The sequence below is a fragment of the Oreochromis niloticus genome, linkage group LG4 (assembly GCF_001858045.2).
Source record: "Oreochromis niloticus isolate F11D_XX linkage group LG4, O_niloticus_UMD_NMBU, whole genome shotgun sequence".
Lineage (NCBI taxonomy): Eukaryota > Metazoa > Chordata > Actinopteri > Cichliformes > Cichlidae > Oreochromis > Oreochromis niloticus.
Genome location: NC_031969.2, coordinates 27,247,270 through 27,268,052, shown reverse-complemented (window position 1 = coordinate 27,268,052; position 20,783 = coordinate 27,247,270). Strand labels below are relative to the sequence as shown.

Sequence of the window (20,783 nt, the reverse complement as noted above, 5' to 3'; positions counted from 1 at the left end):
ATGACACTATAATAAGGTCACCAACAATTATAATTGTCAACATACTGGTTTAGACCTTAAGTTTTAGAAAAAAAAAAAAAAAGGTGGTCACTTAATCGTATAGTTAAAAAATTACAGGCCAAATTATTGACCTGTTCTTCCAAAGCAATGTTGTGGATGGTTGTCTCATGAAAATTACCAACTGACTCTCAAGCATTGGCATTGTTTTTCTACTTACCATAGGTAATAAGTTTGCCCATAGGCTTCAGCAGGTTGTAGGCCTTATGGGTATCTGATCCTCCAAGAGGGTCCAGTATTATGTCCAGCCCTAGGGCAGAAGAGAGAAGAAAGGGACAGTCATCACTGGTGTGAATTCAGCGAGAACAGCCTGCCAAGTCTCCTCAGCAGCCACCTCTGCATGGCAGAGTTCACTGGGAGTAGCAAGTGTGGCCAAGTTGCACCATGTTTACACAAAGACGAGCCCATATATTCCAAGAGACGTAAGGAGAAGAGTCGAGTAAGGGCCTGCTTGTTTGATGTTCTTTCATTCTTGCCACTGATCAGACCAGAGGGATAAAATGACTTTCTGTTGCTGTCCATTCCTTGGAGGATAGAATAATAACCTACCCTCTGAACAGATGGTAAAGGATGGCAATCTAACTATGAAGGTTTCTTTGTGGCTTATTAATGGTGAACTATATAAGCTCAGGCCTAATGATGCTCCTTTCCGCCAGAGGGGACTCCTCAAATTGGGCTACCCCTCCTTGCTCTATTAAACCCCGCTTTTATTGATTGTGGGAGGCTCACAGCAGGACTCCGCCTTGACCACAGCACACATAAATTGACAGGCAGCCAAAGACACAGAGGGAAAGGTAGAGAGCAGGACTGCACATTGATTCAGGCTTCTAATTAGATACATTGTGTCCAAAGTGTCAGTTCTTGCTATCTGTCTCTGTAATGCCTGTCTGTCTTACTCTATGTTACAAAGAACAGAGACGGCCTGAAGAGGGGACTATGAAATGAGCCACCAGCATAATAACAGTCTCCATCCTGCTAGGATCACAGCAGTAGTTGGAAGGAGAAACAGGAACTGAACATTGTTTCATTTTACTGAAAAGCTGAATTCTTTTGTGCTCATCTTGGCGAGTCCATCTACATAAAACTGTTTGGATACATTGTTGGTGGCAGTGAGAATCCAAACAGTCACTGTTTAGTGAAATGAGTTTGCTGGGTAGGGAAAATGACTCCCTGCATGCTATCCGTCTAGTGCACATTGCAGGCAGCTCTGTTGAGAAAGACAATGTGGTTTAAAATGTATCATCTCAGTGTTTGTAGTCACACAGTATTGGTTCTTGCCAGGGGAAAATATCAATCTGAACTATTTGAAATATGAAACAGTCTCAATATGAATTTAGGCAGCTCTAACAGTGCAGATGGCTAATTTTCTTACCTTTTGGACTGATCTTGCGGACTTCCTCCACATAGTCCTTGGTGCGATAGTCAATGGCATGCGTAACTCCACCCTGGGTGATGGTCTCATGTTTACTGGCTGAAGCAGTGCCAAACACAGTCACGTCCTTCACCGTCTTGCACAGCTGAGTAGCTGCAATCCCCACACCACCTGAAGGAAGACAAGAGTTAATTTGATATGTGAAATCATGAACTGCAAAAAACACGATTTGTAATGAATTCTAGTGCAAACTCTATTTGGCATGGATTTATACCCAACGTAATCTTTCAAGGCGACACCCTGAACAAAACATACCTCAACACAAGCATCTAGGAATTTCCATTCTACACATACTTTTGGCAGGTAAATGTGATTTTAATTATTAATTCTCCCAAACAAGCAAGTCAATATCAGTGTGAATGTGTTTTGCTCAGGGGTATGTAAGGAGCGCATTAAACACAATCACATTAACCCAACTGGCCTGGGGTGAATAGACACCCACACACATCCAAGTCTGGAGAAAGTAGCCACTGTAGCTCAAATGACATCTAATTTCTGGTTCTCTTATTTGAAACAACCAGCCAAAAATTCCATACTCAAAAAAAAAAAAAAAAAAAGTAGCTCAAGTCTTCTTTTTTTCCCCCCATTTGGAAAATGACAGTTGAATAACACTGCATTACAAATAACATAGTTCCTTATGATCATGTCAGCTGCAAACAAAAAGGGCTCCACTGTCCAAGACTTTAAAGACAGATTGGATGTTTTGGATGTCTGTGTTTTTGTCTGCTGTATTCGAAAGTGTGTACATAGTTGTGGCAAAAGCCTCTGCCAGTGTTTGCAAAGGCAGCCAGCGCAAGAAGTAATAGGTTACTGATAAGCAGTGGGTTGTTTGAAATAGGGCCTGACTTGAGGACTTGAACTGAAAGGCATCCATAAAGGTCATTCATGCCTGACCAAGTAAAGAGTACATCTTATCTGAATCAGAGAGTAAAGCAAAACATGTATTTAAATAACATAAACTTTTAATTGCATAGTTGGGCTGCCTGCCTGCTAGAAAAGTTTGGAGTAGATGAATAATTTGCATGTTTACATAGACACCTACACTTAAATATTTAGTTGACTATGCAAGATCAAGAGCAAGATCATCTTAAAGACAGGAAGACAGAGACATGTGTGAGAAGGCCAGTTCACATTTGATTGCCCTTGTGCAAAAGATTAGACTTGCGGAATTGATTGTTGTCAATAAGTTATTATCTTTACATACAATGATAAAACGCGCAGTAGCAAAGTGTTTTTGAGCATGCTGTGAGATGTGTTGTTTTCTATGCTTTTGGTAATGTTGGAATTTTTGTTTCTTTTGTGATGCACAGAGCAAATATTGTGCATCAGATGACACTGATGCACCTCTGGTCCCTTCATATAAACGTAAAAATTATTCTGAGCCAGTGAACCAGTCTTTTCAGAGCAACGTCTCAGCAGTTCCTCTCTGCGGATGCACTATTGCATAAAAACAGCAATAAATAAATAAATAAATAAATAAACTGAACCAAGATCTAATGATAGGATTAGGCCCCATTCTCTTACCAGCATGAAAAATAAAATGGTTTGTTTTTACTCCCGTGTTAAAAATAAATGAAAGTTTTGTAACAAAAATGGTTTATAGAGGAGAAAGAACTAGAAAATAAAAGCCTAATTTTTTAAAATTCAACTGCTTCACAAGCCTTATTTTCAATGTGACGACAAGAAATTCTTTTTATTTTGTGATTTTAATTTGACAGCCTTAGACCAGGAGAGGTGAATCAATCACTCTGCATTGCTGTTAACAAGCCTACTGACACCAGCATTATTGGAGGGTATGAAAATCGAAGCTTTTGCTGCTGGACATGAAACAAAAATGAAAGTGAACAATAAACTGGCTTTTTGATATACTGTCATCAAAGTCATTCAAGGAGCGTCTTTTAAAGAAAAAAAAAGGTAGTTACAGCGAACGGCATATTTAAATTCACAATAATTCCTTTAGTCAGTTCAAAAGACTTAAAACAAACACTGCATGGCTCACAGCAATGATTCTGATCTCATTTTGTGTTAGATTTGAATCTTTCACAGGATTCAAAAAGGGTCACAAAACTTGTAAAGACAAATCCAAATCATTTTAATTTGACTCCTTCACAAACCTTCATTTCAGTGTAAAGAAAGAAATGTATTCTGTGTTGTTTTGCTGATGTAAGAGCCTGAGTCCAGGAGAGATGAATCAACCGCTCTTCGTTACTATAATCACACCTGCTGACACCGAGGGTACAACTGATGAGAAAACAAAATCAAGGCTGTTGCTGTTGGATGCGAGTGCCGTCACGGCTGCGTTATAACAGCACCGTCTCTCCTTGTCCTCAGTGAGAAACCAAGTTTGCGTTGCCAAGGAAACCTCGGCCAAATTGCCGACAATGACTGAGCAGAGGGAGCCATTTTGTTTCAATGACTGCTCTTGCTTTGGGCAAGTTTGTCATTAGTTCATACCGGCTCATACCTTATGTTATAATTAATATGTGATAACAAACAGTTCATCACAAAGCTGCATGCATGTTTTCACACATTCAAACAGCACAAACATGCCTGCGTGACTTGAGTTTTTGCACTAGTGCACACGCGATAGTTTGTGTGAGGTAGAGGGGAAGGCAGACAAAGTGAGAAATGGTTGAATATGCATTGTCTGTCATGTGGGAGGTTTAAGAGCTGTTTTTAGTCAATGGCTTTGTCACATAGTAGCAACCCACAAGTGTTAAAAAGTGTCTAACATGATGATGCATCCATTTTCCCTGCATACTTGCAGCCATGCACTCGCATTAATGTTTAACCAATGCTACTGTCGTAAACATAGTAATTTCCCCTTCTGTTGCAGTATTACATAGTGAGGGAAAAAATGTAACAATAAGTGTCTGTTCTAATCTTATTGTATACCCATATTTTGATAATGAGAGACGAAAAAATTAGTTCATACTGGCTGGTTTTCAGTCAAAGAAACATTGTGGCCAATGAGGAGAACGGTACCTGTTTCTGAATCCCATGAGAACAAACTCCTGATCCTCCATCACAAGACTCCTGAGCTGTGCCAAGAACCCCTTACTGCACCCCATCTCGATTCGCAAATACACACACACACAGACACACACATCGATACATGCACAGATCACAAAGGAGAGAGGAGCGGGCCATAGCTTTGAACGGCTCTTAAAGGCTGCTGGTATCTGCTAATCTTCACAAATATGCCAAGATTAAAATATTAACCTCTTATTAACCTAGTGCTTTTCCTTGTGTTCCTGAATTATAAGTCCTCCCTTTATATCTATTTCTTTTAACCATAATAATGTCTCTTGGGAGGAGCAGAGTGTGAATTCATGTTAATTTAGAACCAGCCACAAACACTTATCCATTTGCTCAGGGAAGCAAAAAGCAGCTTAAGTACATTTTTGTTGCTAATTACATTTCTTCTCCTGAAGATTCAATTGAATTGTTTACACTCTGCGATTAGGAAATGTCAAAAAGCATCCACCTATCTGTTGTGTTCTTCCTTCTCGCCCTCTCGCTCTCTCCTTCTCCGGAGAAGCTGGATACACAGTGGGGTTTTTGTCTTTCCCTGAATCCGTACATTCTAACATTCTGGCACAAATTGCACTTGGCTTCCACAATATGAGTTAGGAGTGAAGAGGAATTTTCCCCAAAACACAGTGGAATCCAAACTGACACTGAGGCCACTATTATTGCTCCACACCCGGAGTTCACCAGCAGGGGAGGGTGGGGACATGAGAAATATTTTTCAGATTTATAAAAATAAATAAAATGTCCGCGTCGAGCGTCAGTCAACTTTAAAGCCATATCCTTCTCAGCGTTTTGTGTTACTTGCCCAAGTGAAGATGATCTTACACGTCACGGTGTTACTCAATTGTATGAGTCAGTCTGTGATTTCAGGTGTTAGTATGGGGACGGATGGAGGCCGTACGGTTACTGTCAACACCAGAAGATGACTAGTCCCTGGTCCTCGTTTCTTTTTCTGGGATTTCTTCACAGAAGGACTCATGTCCTCCTTAACCTATCATTAGTGGCTAACAAAGAATGAAATACAGGCATCTCTTGTTACCCAGACTCACCATGGCAGGGTTACAATCTCAACAAGTTGAACCAAATAAACTTATTGAGATTCTTGCTATTCTTTTCAGCTCTATAACGGACTTCAGATACGAATCCTGTAATGACAAAAGGAGCTGTGGCTGGCTGTTGTTAATGTGTACTTTTGAGGTATTATACTACATTATGCAACCTCTGTGTTTTTCTGGAATGACTGTTCTAGTGTGTGTACATGCACTGTGGACTTGAAGAGCAGTTTAATGTGCTCTCTCTAATGTTGAAATTCTGTGTTTCATACAGGAAATCCACTTTTAGTTACTGTGAGTGACAAAAACCCCCAAAAACATCCCTTGCACATATGTGATGGTGGCCCCTGTAATTTCCTGAGTAATGATTCTCACATAGCACTAACATAAAAACAGTCACAGCACAGACTGAATAATAATATGCATGTAAAGGTATTGACATAACCTTCTTTTCTTGTCGCAAAATGAAACACAAGCTGGTGCGCACTTATTCTGTTTTGCCGCACAGATACAGATACAATCACACAAACAGGTGTCCTGAAAAAGGTTTCACATACACCTGTGACTGTATGTGGTGGTTGGGATGAGGGTAGATGGGGTCATTTGTCAACGGCTACAGCAATGAGAGCACGAACAAGCGATGTGATTGGCGGGTAAGGTTGGAGGTTGCCCTGGTTTCTCTTTCCTATCTGTGCAGCTGATCTGCCTGCCGGCAATGCCAGGCCCAGGGAACGCAGAGACGGTTCAACCACGCAGCCCAGATTCCCGCTTAGTGGTCAGAGTGAATTAGCATTTGCTAAACTAGGGTACGACCTCCTGTGCACACAGACTGGAAAGAAGAGAAAGGGAAATCGTTTATAAAGACAGACTTTTATAATCACTCCAAGGAGCAACAAATCTATGAGAGCCAGAGATGTAAGTACGCATGAGCTAATGCTTAAACAGCAAGGGACTTTGTTAGCTGGTAAATAATTAATCTGAACAATAATCTGTGAGGGAGTCCTGGGAGGAAAAACAAAATTACACTGAAATAAGAATCTGTCTTGGAATCATCCAACCTCCCAAAAAAAACAAACATATTTTGCCAGTCCCATCTGCAGTCAACTGTGCACTGGTGGCTTACACATATGCCTTAGGCATTGCCTGAAGGTTTGACAGCAGTCATGAAGATCTATACCAGGATATGGTTCTCATTTACCAAACCCGAGAGATCCAGCCACCTGTTTCACTCACTAAGCATTCAGAGATCACTGACAGTACACTTGCAATACTGAGGTGCATATAGACCCCCCCCCCCCCCGCCCAAAAAAAAGGAAAAGTCGTAATTATTTCAGATACTCAAGTTCCCCAAGTCCTTTCAATGTGCTATGTAGAGAACTGTCCGACAGCTGCTTCTAAAGCAGGACAAGTATGAAAGCAATTAAAAATAACATACCTTCACATTAGTTGTTTGCAGAGGCATGAGGAATTCAAGGGTAAAAAAATGGTCTAAGAAACTTTCAGTTGTTTCATTATTGCTTTCACAATTCACACGGAGCAATGGAGATTAAAAGAATGCTTTCAAGCTGAAATTTACATGAGTAGAAATTACTTCCAGGACCATCAGCTCTACAGATTACCGTTAACAAGGATTTAACTCCTCAGCTGTGACTGCTGTCCCCCATCACAGTCAAGACTGTATTTCACCAACACGCAACAGCTGGAAGCCTCTCACTTCAACTCTTGCCAGCTAATCCTCTGTGTAACCCTGGCGTAAGGCTATCCTATACACTCCAGGAAGATGCAGCTGCAGCAGCCACCATAATTGGTCGCTGAGAAAAATAAAATCCAAAACACGAACCTCAAACTTTATGAGACGAGATAATTGATAACATATGATGGAGACCAAAGCACCTTACAGTGCTATTAGTGTGCAGAGTATTTTTTTTAAGCAGTGAAAGATTGAGCTGGAAATCCAGGCATTCATGGGGGACATGGCTGAAGCACAGAAGCAAGATCCTCCCCTACAGCACCACCTAACTGTTATTATGCATTCCACATCTCCAACACAATGCGTGACACCTAATGCTGGACCGCAGTCAGTCATAAATAAAACAGAGGTAGACGTCATATTTGGAAGCAGTGGAGCCCCATATGTATGCAGGAATGTGTAATGTGGGTGTGGTGGGGGGGCGACGACTGGCCAGGGTTCATAAACATTAGGGCCAGTTCAGGGAGAGGTCAGAGGAAAGGCAGTTGGCTGGGTACAGTGAAAAACCCACGAGATACATCCTAATGCCGCTAAACTTCGTCCCCACCCAAGCCCTCTGGGGAAAACAAAAGGGGAAACGTGCATACGTTCCCCGATGACGAAGACTAGAGCACGGATATGGAGAGGTCAAGCAGAGGGAGCAGAGGTTACGGAGTGGCGGAGGGGGGTGGTGGTGGGGGAGGAGGACAACGGAGGATGCAGATGTGAAACGCAGTGGAGTAGAGAGGCACGATGGGAGGAAATACAAAAAGCCATTGTTTGGAGAGAAAGGACAGGAGCGGACCCACGAGAGAAGCAGCTGAGGACTATTCACTAGAGTTTACTTACATGCACATAAAGGCCTGACTGACAGACAGAATCACCAGGCAGGCATTCCTATCTGGTCACCTGATCCTGATGGGTTAAGGTCACCATACATTTGAGGAAATGTTGCTCTTCATGTTGATGTGACATTACCCGAAAACATGGAGACACAAAAGCATCCATCCCTGAAGACGCTCACAACAGAGTTCAGCAGGTTATTCCCATGAACATCTGTCACTGCTTTCCATTAGCAAGAGTGTTAAAAATTTATCACCACCATTAATGCAGCTTTTCTCAAACTGAGGTTGAAAATGACCTGGGAAAAATTGGAGTAAAACTAATGAATAAATTTTTTTTATAGGGAAAATAGAGTCCAAAATATAATAAAATAAGTGAAAGCCTTCATTCCACTGAAATACTTGTTGAATCCTTTTTTATTTCTACAGAATGATAAAACTTTTTGGCGTGTATGGTGTGAACTTTTTTCCAGTGAGACCTGGCAAAATTTTTTTAGGAGCCACTGATTTGAAGCAACCAGCTGCGAAAGGTTATGTTATTATTTCTGACATTAACCTTTACTTCAGTTTCATATGATCTTAAAATCTTGAAATTTGGCAGCATGGTGGCACGGTGGTTAGCACAGCAAGAAGGTCCTGAGTTCAGTTCCACCATCATCCTGGGGTCTTTCTGTGTGGAGTTAGCATGTTCTCCCCATGTTCACGTGGGTTCTCTCTGGTTACTCCAGCTTCCTCCCACAGTCCAAAGACATGCAATTAGTGGGGATAAGTTAATTGGAAACTCTAAATTGACCATAGATGTGAATGTGAGTGCAAATGGTTGTCTTTCTCTGCGTGTCAGCCCTGCGACAGACTGGCGACCTGTCCAGGGTGTGCCCTGCCTCTCGTCCCAAGATAGCTGGGATAGGCTCCAGCCCCCCGCGACCCTGAAAAGGATAAGCGGCTGAGAATGGATGGATTCTGTGAAATTTCACATGCACAGTTTAACAATTAGACTGACCCTCATGTCATTATAATAAACATATAGTGATTTAGAATAGTATAAAAAATTCCTCCATCCAAAAGTATACAAACTTACCGACCAGTATTTCTTCAGCTTATTCATTAAGTCTTAAAATAAAGTTGAACAATTACAAGTTAACCATTTAAGAGCCAGATTATTTCTTGAAAGGAACCAATACTTTTTTAAAAATGACTTAATTTTCTCTATATTGTAAATCCATTCTAGAAGAGGAGATCTCTCTTCTGTTGGTCTTCCAGGATTCTGCTACTTGTCCCCTGACCTAAAGATTTTTTTTGCATTTTATTCTTCTTATCCAAACTATGATATACATCAATGTTAGTAACCTTTATTAAAGAAAAACTCCAAAATCTGTCAAAAATGATATGATTAGATGTTCATTATTAGGAATTATTGTTTAACTAAAAGTTTTAGGACCTTCAGGGACGTTTTAAATATAATTTAATTCATCATTTTCCAAAGCAATTAAATTAGTGGATTAGATTCTTATAAGAAAAAAAGAAAAAACAGTCAGAGGATGAACCCTCAAGGATTTACTAGAAAGACATGAAGGTGAGGAATGAAGAAAATTACTCAAACAGAGAGTCTATGTGGTAAAAAGCTGTCGATCTTGGCCTTCAATAAAAAGAAAAAATAACCAGTTTATATGGTAGTTACCACTGTACTTTTTCACTGGGGTTGAAAAACCAATCACTGCCTGTGCTACTCCTGGGTTATGTGGCCCAGTTAATCTCATCTTAAAGCTCACTATATTATCTTTGCTCAACATAAACAAATGTTGCAAGAATGTGGTGTTGTGCAGACATGTCTTACACACAAGATCACTGTTGTTTGTTTGGGTGCACTTCCACATGCGCCCAGCAATTGCAAAATTTTGAGACAGTCTAATGAGTCTAATGTAAATCCCTTTGCCTATTTATGCTAGTCAAATGGGTGAAGCTGTGAGAAAGGTTTAGCTGTAACTCACTATTGTGTCATAACTTCATAGGATAAAAGATGCTTGTAACTTGGAAGATCAAGTAATTGACTCTTGCAGATCAAGTAATTATACCTGTGGAAATAGGTGATAACAAACACCAACACTAACAAATGATGTTAAAAAAGATAAATCTTCTCAAAGTTACTACAAATAATAAGAATGCCTTGCTGAGTATGAACAACATGGAAAGTCCAACTAAGAGTCATAACCCCTGCCCCCTCCATGTCAAAGTGAAACCAGAGATATTTGAGTTGTGATGTGCTCAGAACTCAGTCATGTGATGTGCTTAATCATGGACTGCAAAAAGGGGTCACAGGTAAACATAGCTTCAGTGTTAGCCAAAAAGGGGAAGAATCGCCTCAGATCACTTTACTATAAAGCTAAAAGCAATGCCTGTGTTAGCAGTTAAGTTGTTTATTATCTAAAAATAAAGTGTTAATTGTTTTGTCTATAAACATGTTAGAAAGTACTGAAAATTTCCCATGATCACCAAATCACTTTCTTTTTCCTGTCAGAAATTATAGAAATTTCATTTACAATAACATGAATGACATAAAAGCAACAAGTCTTTACATGCGAATTAAACTTTCACTTAGTAAATGGCTTTAGACTAATATGTACTGGCACTGGTTTATGAAATATTTTTTTGGTTGGTTATTTTTTTTTTATTTTACTTTTCATACCGCTGTTTATTTTTTATATATTTATTAAAAATAGTTCATAAAGCTTGTCTCTCTTACTCTGGGCCAGAAATTTCAGCTTCTGCAACACTTACATACAGCAAATTGTTCAGTTTCATTGCTGTTTGAGTGGAAGAGCACAGTGGTGCAGTGGTTTGCACGGTTACCTCACATCAAGAAGGTCCTGTGTTTGAATCCATAAGCCTGCTGGCTTGTGGCCTTTTGCATGGAGTTTGTGCGTTCTCCCTGTGTCTGCGCGAGTTCTCTTGGTTACTCCGGTTTCCGTCGGCGGTCCAAAGACAAGCATGTTAGGTCTCAGTTTGAAATAACCAGTTGCATTGGAATGGTGGAATACATTTTGCAAGGAACATAAGCACCCCTGGCTTCAATCTCCTTCATGTTATTGAAAAACAGACTTGAAAGAACGGCACAGATAGGCCTGTAGACAGTCACAGCCTTACCCCACCCCCATCTCTCTTTGACCCTGTCACAGCAGATACCTTTGATCACACTAATCAGAGAACATCAGGAACAATTTTGACAGACTCAGGGTGGGACCCACACACACACACACACACACACACACACACACACACACACACACACACAGGCCGATGATGATGGGTGATGATGTTGCACGCAGGATGCACGCAGCTGTCACGCTCTAACACCTTATTCAGTAAAGGCACTACTAATATACACACTGCTAGCTTTTAGAGTGGTGCTAAAGGATGTACAGTATTTGCAATGATTATTTACACATGCAAGGAATGACAGAGCGCTGGCAAGACTGTTCAGCAAATGTTTTTGTCATAGCCTCAGTAATGTGCTTTTACAATCCTGATGTCCGGACAGCTGGTGAGCCAAGATTGGCAGCCTGCCCTGAGAAACCAGAGATGCCGCATCAACCAAACCAGCAGGGAAATGTGTCTTACACCACACCACACAGCATTCCTCTCATCGACAACACACTCTGCACAGGAACCCTTGGGCTATACAGTTTTTGTATTCACAGGGATGAAGTGCATCAACTAGATGATATGATTAATGCAAACATTTGGGATTCCTCTGTAGACCACCAGTTCCACAACTATGAGCATGTTAGCTGTCATTCATCTCGGGGCATATCGCAGTTTAGCTTACAAATTCATTCTTTTTTCAGTGTTAATGTCAAGGGATGCATTCACCTGGCAGTCAGCATCCCAAAAGTTTCAGGTTTCTTAGCAATCCTCACCCACAAACTGCTCCCAAAGCTGAGGGATCCCTTTCTTGCTCCCGCTACACAATTAAAAGTGGGAATAAGACAAAAAGTGAGAAATGTGCAGTGGTAGACGGCAGAAAAGGCGAAGGGAGAATGAGAGAGCGTCTTATTTTGGCTAATGTTCTTCAATTCTCTCCAGCTGGCCTGATTGTGTAAACAGAGCAGAATGAAATGCTCTCAAGCTTTGTGGATCACACCCCAAAACAGGTGCTTTTACTCCCTCAATCCCCATCTCTCTCCCTCCCACCCACTTGCTCTGAACGTTGACCGTTTACACTCCAGGTGGCAGGTGCTCTTGTATTAGTGGAGTCCTAGAGAGAGTAAAACACTGAGCCATATCTCATACAGATGAAGTCTGGGACCTTTTCCATTGGCTATAATTCATAAAGAAAAAAAAATGCATAAACAGGGCACGCAGAGAAGGAGAAAGTCAAGAAGTGAAAACGCCAAAGGGTGTTTTCTTTAGTCTGTAATACCAGCTTTGTATCTTTGATTTGTGTTCTTCTGATGAACTGTAAAATGGTCTCTTTAACGCTATTAAAGAGGTTGATATAAACACAGTTCAGTACACAATCACAGAGATGGTGCAAACTAAGATGAAACTGACAAATAGCTGTAGGATTACATTTATTTACATATGACCTTTTCGGAATGCAGGCAATTATTCAAAGCTGCAAGCACAGTGGTTGAAGTAACAAGCCCTTTTATCAATGTATCTCAACCTATGCCTGGCAGAAAACAAGGAGTCTGTGTGTTCCACATGTGCATAAAAATTTCTCTATATTTTTGAAAACTGGTTTCTGCTTAGTTTTTACCTGCAGCCGCATGGACGAGGACATTCTGGTTGGGTCGCAGGTTGCCAAAGTCAAACAGCATCATGTAGGCGGTGATGTAGTTGACAGGCAGGGCTGCTGCCTCCTCAAAACTCATCCCCTCTGGGATTAGGAAGGTGTGGTTTGCTGGCACCACTGCTACCTCCTGCCACAGCCCAAAGCGGTTCAGCACCATAACCTTATCACCAACCTGAAACAAAGAGCACAGCAAGACATGGGTGGAAAGAAACTGTAAATTCAGTTCTTGTAACCCAGGGGCCAGAGCTTGTTAGGGGGTAAATGAATAGTGATAATAGATGGTTTGATTACATTACATGCACGTATTACGTTAGTTAACTCTAACACGTGAACAATTTATGTTCTGAACGAATCTGCATTAAAAATAATTAGGGATTATGGATGCAGAGAAAACAAGTGAGTGAATTAGCATCATGGACAATACTTTAAACAGCAAACTAAAGGTATAGATGAATGGAATGAAGGCTAAAATGAATGGATACATCACTGAAATGGTTACAAGTTTTCCAGTGCAACTTGCAGCTCTACAAATGACTGGAACATGCAGAATTAAAATAAGAGCCCATTTAAAATTCATTTAATTGAACACATTTGCATTATTGATGAGGTGGTGTCGATGAGGGGATTTTTGAGTTCATCCCTCCTGACAGAAAAGATTGACACCAAAGTCCTAAAGCACTGGAAAATCAGTGAGATATCCGTTTCCCACTAAAACATATCAGAATCCCGTGGACCACCTTGCAATGATGTACCTCTCCTTTCTGTCTCTGGGTCAATATTGTATCCACTGCACAATGACAACATTACAGTAATGTATGTATAACAGATTTTTAAAACAGTTTTCTTAAATAAGGTCTAAATTCTGCAATACTTTAACCGACTGAGTTCTTGAGATGAACCCGTTTCACTGCTGAAGGCGCTGGTCTGTTCATCTCCTGCTATCTTTATCTCATAGTCCTTGTGCAGTGTGAATGATGCAATCCATGGAACAGAAATAGTTAGACTAAGGTTTATTTTTATTTTATAGCAGCACACACGCAAACATGCAGCCACCTCGGTCACCAAACTCAAACACTTTTAAAGTGTGGAAGCAAAGAAGGAAAGCGATAAACTAGAGCAGAATAAGAAGAGTAGAACTGCGCCGAGTTTATAAAGGAAGAAAAACAGTGATGCAGTTAAAAAAAAAAAGAAGAAAAAACATTTGAAGTGGTTAACTGCTTGCACGAAAAGATTTTGTTAGCTTTAAAAGCCAACATGCATCGTATTAAAACATGAGAAAGAATTAAAGTATTAAACCCGATCAGGAAATAACACTCAAGAAGGGGAAAAAAACAAAACAATCATTACATCATAAGTGCCCTCTTGGCTCTTAATATGAGAAAACATGTGAGAAGCATTTAATAATTTTGCCAGTGTACTGGTTTAGAACAACTATGGTCCCAGGTGCAATGTGTGTTTCATATCCCAATCACCATCTTGTCCTTTCACTGCTCTCAGACTATCCTTATCAAAGCAGGATTCTCCAATTCGCAAAAGTCTCTTTCCACAAGAATTAGCCATGATATTAACCCCCTCCCCCAGCGGGCTAACTAACCAATCAGGAGAACTCAGTCAAGGAACACAGGAAACAGAGACAACTGTAGCATTATAAATCTCTTCCTGTTTTCTTCCTCCCCCCTATCCACAGCTCCTGACATAGCTCTCCCTCCCACCTCGTTTCCACTCTCCCCACTTTTTCTCTTCCCTTCTTTCTCTTTCACTTCCTGTCTCCTTTTCCTCTTACAACTATAGAATGTCTTCCTTCCCCTTCTCCAGTCCCGCATCTCATCCTGTCTGTGTCTCTGACTTCTTTGACATCCCCTCTTTCATCACCAGTTCTTCATCCTCTGCCGTCTCTTTCTGTCTTAACCATCCTTTTTCTTCTTTCCCTTGTGAGGAGTGTCCCGTATCACCTCTTCCTCATCAGTGAGACAGGACAATGGGGCCCATCTTCTCCCCTGGCTTCTCTCCACCCATCACAGTCCCTGCCAGATTCTTCCCCATGGCTGAGCATAAGACAAGCTCTCGCCTCCTGGGAACAAACCCTCTCCACCCGGGCTTCTCTAATGGTCTGGAGGGAGCCATGCGCCTCGCTGTCTATCCATTCCAATTAGAGAGATCTCCCTCTCTCTCTCTTTTCATACCCTCATCTTTCTGTCTAAAGGCTGAGTCATTTGGTATATTTCAGAGTATACTATCACTTTTTTTTTTACCACGGGCTACTTCCCTTGGCTTGCTGACAGCTCTCTCACATTTCCATCTCCTTGTCTTTTCTTACCGCTGGGCTCTTCAAATTCATCAACCTCTGTGATTTAATTGGGGGTACAGTGTGGTATAAATCGATACGCGGGGGAGTTCAGGCGTTTGCAGGAAACAAACATGACTCACAAATGCATTTGCAGCCATTCTTCCATGCCCATGTAAAGCATGTGAGTTACTGTCAGTCACACAGAAGCTGCGTAGGAACATTCAAGGCCAAATAAATCAGCCTTGTGACACTTCTGTTACAACATCTTCACAGTGTGACAAACGCATAGCCTCTTCTTGCACTTCCTTTCTCGGCCTTCATGCTGCATCAGATGTAGTTAGGGTGAGGAGTGCGGGCACCCTGAACAAAGACATTGTATATGAATGGACTTAATCAGATGGTGATTCAATTTTGGGGTATGCAAGCCTCCAAGTCAGCTGCTTTGTGGCTTGGAGCTTTGATGATCTAGGCAAAAAATGATCAAGTTTAAAAAAAAAAGAAAGGTGGAACAAAGTCAGGTTCAGGCGAAAGATAAAGGCTAAACATAACACCCACACAGCTCTTGTGACTCCTGTGAATAAAATTAAGGCATACATATTTCTGCTGCATCAGTAGGCGTTAGTTTTAACATGGAGTTTGTATGGTGTTAAGGCCACACCCAGCTCCCATCCAGCAAACTACGTGATGGTCTACAAGCTGTTTTTTGCTTTTTGCACTCACTTGATGCATCTCTGGTTATGCAAATAAAGCCAACAAAGCGCTTCTATATTTTATCTATCATCTTTTTCCCCCCAGCTGAATTAATAAAGTCTAGTTGTTCACCTTTAGAAATTTCCAGAAGAGAAAGGAAAGCACGCGTCACAAACTCAAGAAGAAAATAGAGAAAGCTGTTCTTTAGAAAGCCAGCAACTGTTACAAGGCCAGAATAAGTGAAGGCAGCACGACAGAGCAAGTCGCCGATAGCCCAGCGGTCAAAGAAAGAATTAAGAGATTATATGAAAGGGGAAAAAAAAAGCTATAGATAAAGGCAGGGGAGGATTGATGGAGGAAATACCAGACTGACAATGTGGGCCAGGGAGGTAATTGAGAACATATGGGCGAGATCCTCACCGAGGGAGAACATTTTTAAAGCTGGCCTGATGCAAAAACAAAAAAAACAAAAAAAAAAGAAAACTGCTGATGTTTAGTGTCACGGGAGCTTCGGGGTGATTCATGATTTTTCTGATCTTACTCAGTGTTTTACTTTTCCCCACATTTGCCTGCTAGGGTTATTTCGGGTGACTTAACTCCTGTAATACTTCAGTCAACTTATAGTTCTTTGAAGGGAAAAAGTTACTGATAGACAATGGAGGAGAAAAAAAAATTCAATAAAAGGAGGTCAAGAGAGAGGAAAAAACAGTGTGCGGTACTGTTTGATCCATTTACTGATTTGAGTTTCAAAACAAATATTGTTTAATCTTTGAACATAATCTAAAAATGTTTAATAGCCTTTATCTATACTTCAACAATTTTAGTAGACTACAATAAAGAGCTGAGAGCTCTAAACTATAACTTTACAGTTTATTACTTTAATGAATAATTACGTCCTCGCTGCATATCCTTACTTAAGTTTCTTATAACAGGACATCAGTGTTCTTGCAATTCCCCTACTTCTTGCACCACATGTGTATGTGAGTACTGTCTTCTTCAGCATTTTAACAAACTTCCTGAAGATGAATCCTGACCAGATGTCATTAATTGCTATGGGCGTCTTAGTCAGGGTGGCCCATAGCTAGGTAAACCGTAACACTCTCCTTGGCCAGACAAACACCAAAAACCCATTCACACACCCGCAACAGAGTCTAAATACAAAACCACCTGTTTAAACACCACAACACTTTTAAAGTCCTGCTTTGAAGTGAGAAATTTAGAATCCCACGAGTCTTTGCACTCGCCAAAGGGGGGAGAAAGTGTAGAAGCATTAAAAAGACTCACAAACACTACTGTACACAGTTTTCTGTATTTTTAAAGCAGTTCTCATGCATTTTTAGAAATTAACCTAAAGCACTGCATATCTAATATCGCATATCAATGTTTTGGAAATATGAAATTAAATGGATTGCACTCTACTTAACCACTGTTTATTTTACTTCATTTAATTAAGAAGCAATATACGTTCATTATTCCCTTTATGTACTAGATATGGGAAGAAAACACTCAGACACTCCCACTACTGACTGCCTTTGTGTGCATATGTCTGAGAGAGATACAGGGCAGACAAATAATGCAGTAGTGGGTGATGAGCCTCCCAAAAATTCTGTGCCATCAGGGGTCAGCACATTCCATGTGAGTCAGCTGCCAAAAGATCGCAGTGATCTCTATCCATTAGGAAGATTGTCTCCTAATTCTATAAGCTAAAGGCCGCAAGGGGATGTACGAGTGTGTCGATAGGCTGTGTGTTTCTATGTGTGCTTTGTGACCTTTGAATCAAATCAACATCCCTGACAATGTGGAAAGAAGCAATAAAGTATTCTCGAAACACAGGGGTCTTCGCTTTCTATGATGTCTGGCTGCTGTAAGTTCACCCATCACCAATCATTTAATTAACCCTATTACTGTTATCCTGCAATAGATTAGCCATCCATCTAGAGATCCACACCTTACAGACATATGTGCCACTCCCTGTCAGATGGACTGATTCTACACTTGCATCACATGGTGTTATCCACAGATATTAACTGGACGATGTGAGAAAATCTGGTACTAGTACAACAAGCAGCGTGAGTCATCATTGGCTGCTTTGTAACGTTTGGGTTCTTTTTTTGTAGTTTAACAACCTTTAAAAGGCGTTACCGTGGTGATGCCATGCTGCTAGGAGACAAGACATAGATTCATATGGCTCATCGTGTAATTTAAGACAGACACCAATAACCCTGCTGCCATCAACGCATAGTTCTTTGTGGATGACCATCAAGGTGGAAGGGGCTTCAATATTCTGTTTAATTTACTTAATTGTCTGAAAGCGCACTGGTTTGAACTTTTGATCTTGAAATCCTGAGTTAAAGAGAACCCTGAGCACAGGGCATATGATTCGCTATCTGCTGGAACATAGTGCGACTGATTCAGTTTCTCACACCATGCTGTCTGTTGCGTCGCGCCTCGCCCTTTCCATTCGTGTGTGCGCCATCGTCGCTCCCGGTAACAAAAGGCGTCGGTGACTTCGGTCTCCGCCACCGGTGTCAAGTCATAATATTTACCGTGACAGCGTTCCATATTCTCCAAAATAAAATGCCTATTAATTAGCCTAACATTTTGCAAGTAGAGCCATGTTTGTATCCCATTAGCCACTCTTTTAAATTATTTTCCATCAAAAGTGGTCGTTTTCTTAAAGCTAATTGCTCCCTTCTTTTTCTTAACAAAATATGATAGGCTAATAAACACGCGAACGCGTTAGTAGCTTTAATTCTGAAGGCAGAACACACTCATTTCCGGTCTTGTCCACGGTGTCTCCAGCTAACTTGACGCAACACGCCACACCATGGCGCACATCAAAGCGCAGCATAGCGTAGGTGCAGCAAGGATGGAAGGCATCCCACAGATTACATGTGTTTATATAGATTTAGACTTTCAACATGAATGTTTGGTGTGAACAGAGAATGCTTCTCAATCTCAGCAACTAGTTTGCACTTGAAGTTGCTCAATCTAAGTGCGCACTGGTAGCGCAATTCGAAAACCGGGGAGACAAGAGGGGCGACGCCTCTGTTGGCCGCATTGTGCTCAACTTGCCTCATTAACACACTTTTGGCTTCTTCTACAGAGATGAAAAATCAACATGAGCACACTGACATGCTTTATTGCTTTTCACGTTAAGACAACAAGTGCCGTCTGCTTTCTACGCAGAAGTGAATGAATGGATGTGAAACCACATTAGCTCAATATTAAACCAAAAGGTCGATTTATATTATCACCGTATTTTGTATGAATTGCCCTGCAATCGACTGATGACGTTAAATTAATTTAATCGTGGAAATGGAAACCCGACCGCCACTTTTTTCCAGAGAAGCGAGAAAAGCCTGACACGCCCATGCCCAGATGTAACAGTTCAGCCCCAAACTGAATGAAATACACATCACCAAAACATTAAAACAAACTCAGCAAGTTTTTTTTTTTTTTTAAATATATGACACAGTAAAAGAAAGAAAAGGCGACGGCTCTTTTGTGCTTACTTTTCTGTCTGTTACTTCCTCCCCTACAGCCTCCACCACCCCGGAGCACTCCATTCCCGGGGTAACCGGCGGGGACGGCAGCCGGTCGTACAGCCCCTGTCTGGCCATCAAGTCGGCGAAGTTCAGCCCGCATGCCTTGACCCGAACCAGGACCTCACCAGCCTTGAGTGTCGGCTTGCCTTTCTTCACCTGCAGCTTGACTTTATCATACCCTCCGTAGCCGGTGAGCACCAGAGCGCGGTAGGTGAAGGTCTCCTCTTCGGGGACCTTCTCGGTGGTCGCCGCCGGGGTGGCCGCTGCCTCTGCGGCGGCGGCGGGTGGGGACTCCGTCTTGGGTGGCTCGGTTTTGGGCTCCTCGGTAGGTTTGGTTTCCTGTTTTTGGTCCACGGCGTTTTGCTGCTGAGCAGGTGCGTCTTCTCCAGACATTGTGCAGACAGTGATGAGCCTAGAAAATCACTTGGAGGCTTTTTTGACTTCTTGTGCTTTTGTTGCCGTGGACGGGCTTGCTGCTTTCAGTCAGATGCTTGACTTGCAAGTAAAAGAAAATGTGAGGGACAGAGCTCCTTTTTCAGCAGTCTTGCATGGAGACGCGACCCGTGCAAAGTGGGCTGATCAGTGGCCAGTGGTTGTCAACGCCGCGCTCTGACAGAGAGTGTGAGTGGGACGAGACATAGGCAGTCTGGAAAACACGGAGTGCTGATGAAGCTTGGGGATTGGCTTGTATGACTGGATGGATTTCGCTGTCTGGCTTAGACTATAGAATGAGCCTATATTGCATTAAGCAGAGGGATAATTTACAGAAAATGTCAATTAACACTGAAAGGCAAGTAAAGCAATCCTTGGAAAAACGTTCAAAACTGCTATTCCTGCAAATCCTCTTAAGAATATTAAGGTGCTGTGGTTAAAGGAAGTAGTAGCTTTAAAAATAGAAAAGCACTTCAAAGAAAGCTGCAGTTAAAGATTAATACAAGATTAACTACCCCGTGTGACACAAAAATACCATCATAGACTCAGTAGGTTTTTCATTTTAGGCACTGAATTATATAAACATGTTTTTGTTTTTTTAATATTTCTTTTAGCAGGAATGTGTTGGCTGTTTACTGCAGCCTGTTTAACAGTGAGGTTTGTGGAACACCAGGAGCCACAGGAAACGTCTGTTTATGCTGCCTATTCTGCAGTAGGATTTGCAGGAACTTTGGACCTGCTTACTGCTCATTGTTGTAACTTCCCTGCACAGACAGCTCAGAAAAAAATATGAGCTTGTGTTGAGGTCAAGCCAGTGTTTGATGGAACGATATAACCTGCTTTGTATTATCCTTCCTCAGCAAGGAGAATCCAGAGCCATGGGGCAGAG

General features: G+C 41.4%; 1 protein-coding gene across 1 annotated transcript in view; it reads right to left on the bottom strand.

Annotated features, from left to right (window-relative positions):
• Nucleotides 1–20,083, bottom strand: part of vat1 (vesicle amine transport 1) — a 32,431-nt gene extending 12,348 nt beyond the window's left edge. The window contains exons 1-4 of the mRNA XM_003442141.4: nt 19,430–20,083; nt 12,902–13,109; nt 1,430–1,600; nt 218–307 (exon numbers count right to left, since the gene is read on the bottom strand). Coding sequence (XP_003442189.1) covers nt 218–307; nt 1,430–1,600; nt 12,902–13,109; nt 19,430–19,855 — 895 coding nt within the window. The 5' untranslated portion in view covers nt 19,856–20,083. The remainder of the gene's footprint in view (nt 1–217; nt 308–1,429; nt 1,601–12,901; nt 13,110–19,429) is intronic.
• Between the last annotated feature and the right edge of the window lie 700 nt (nt 20,084–20,783).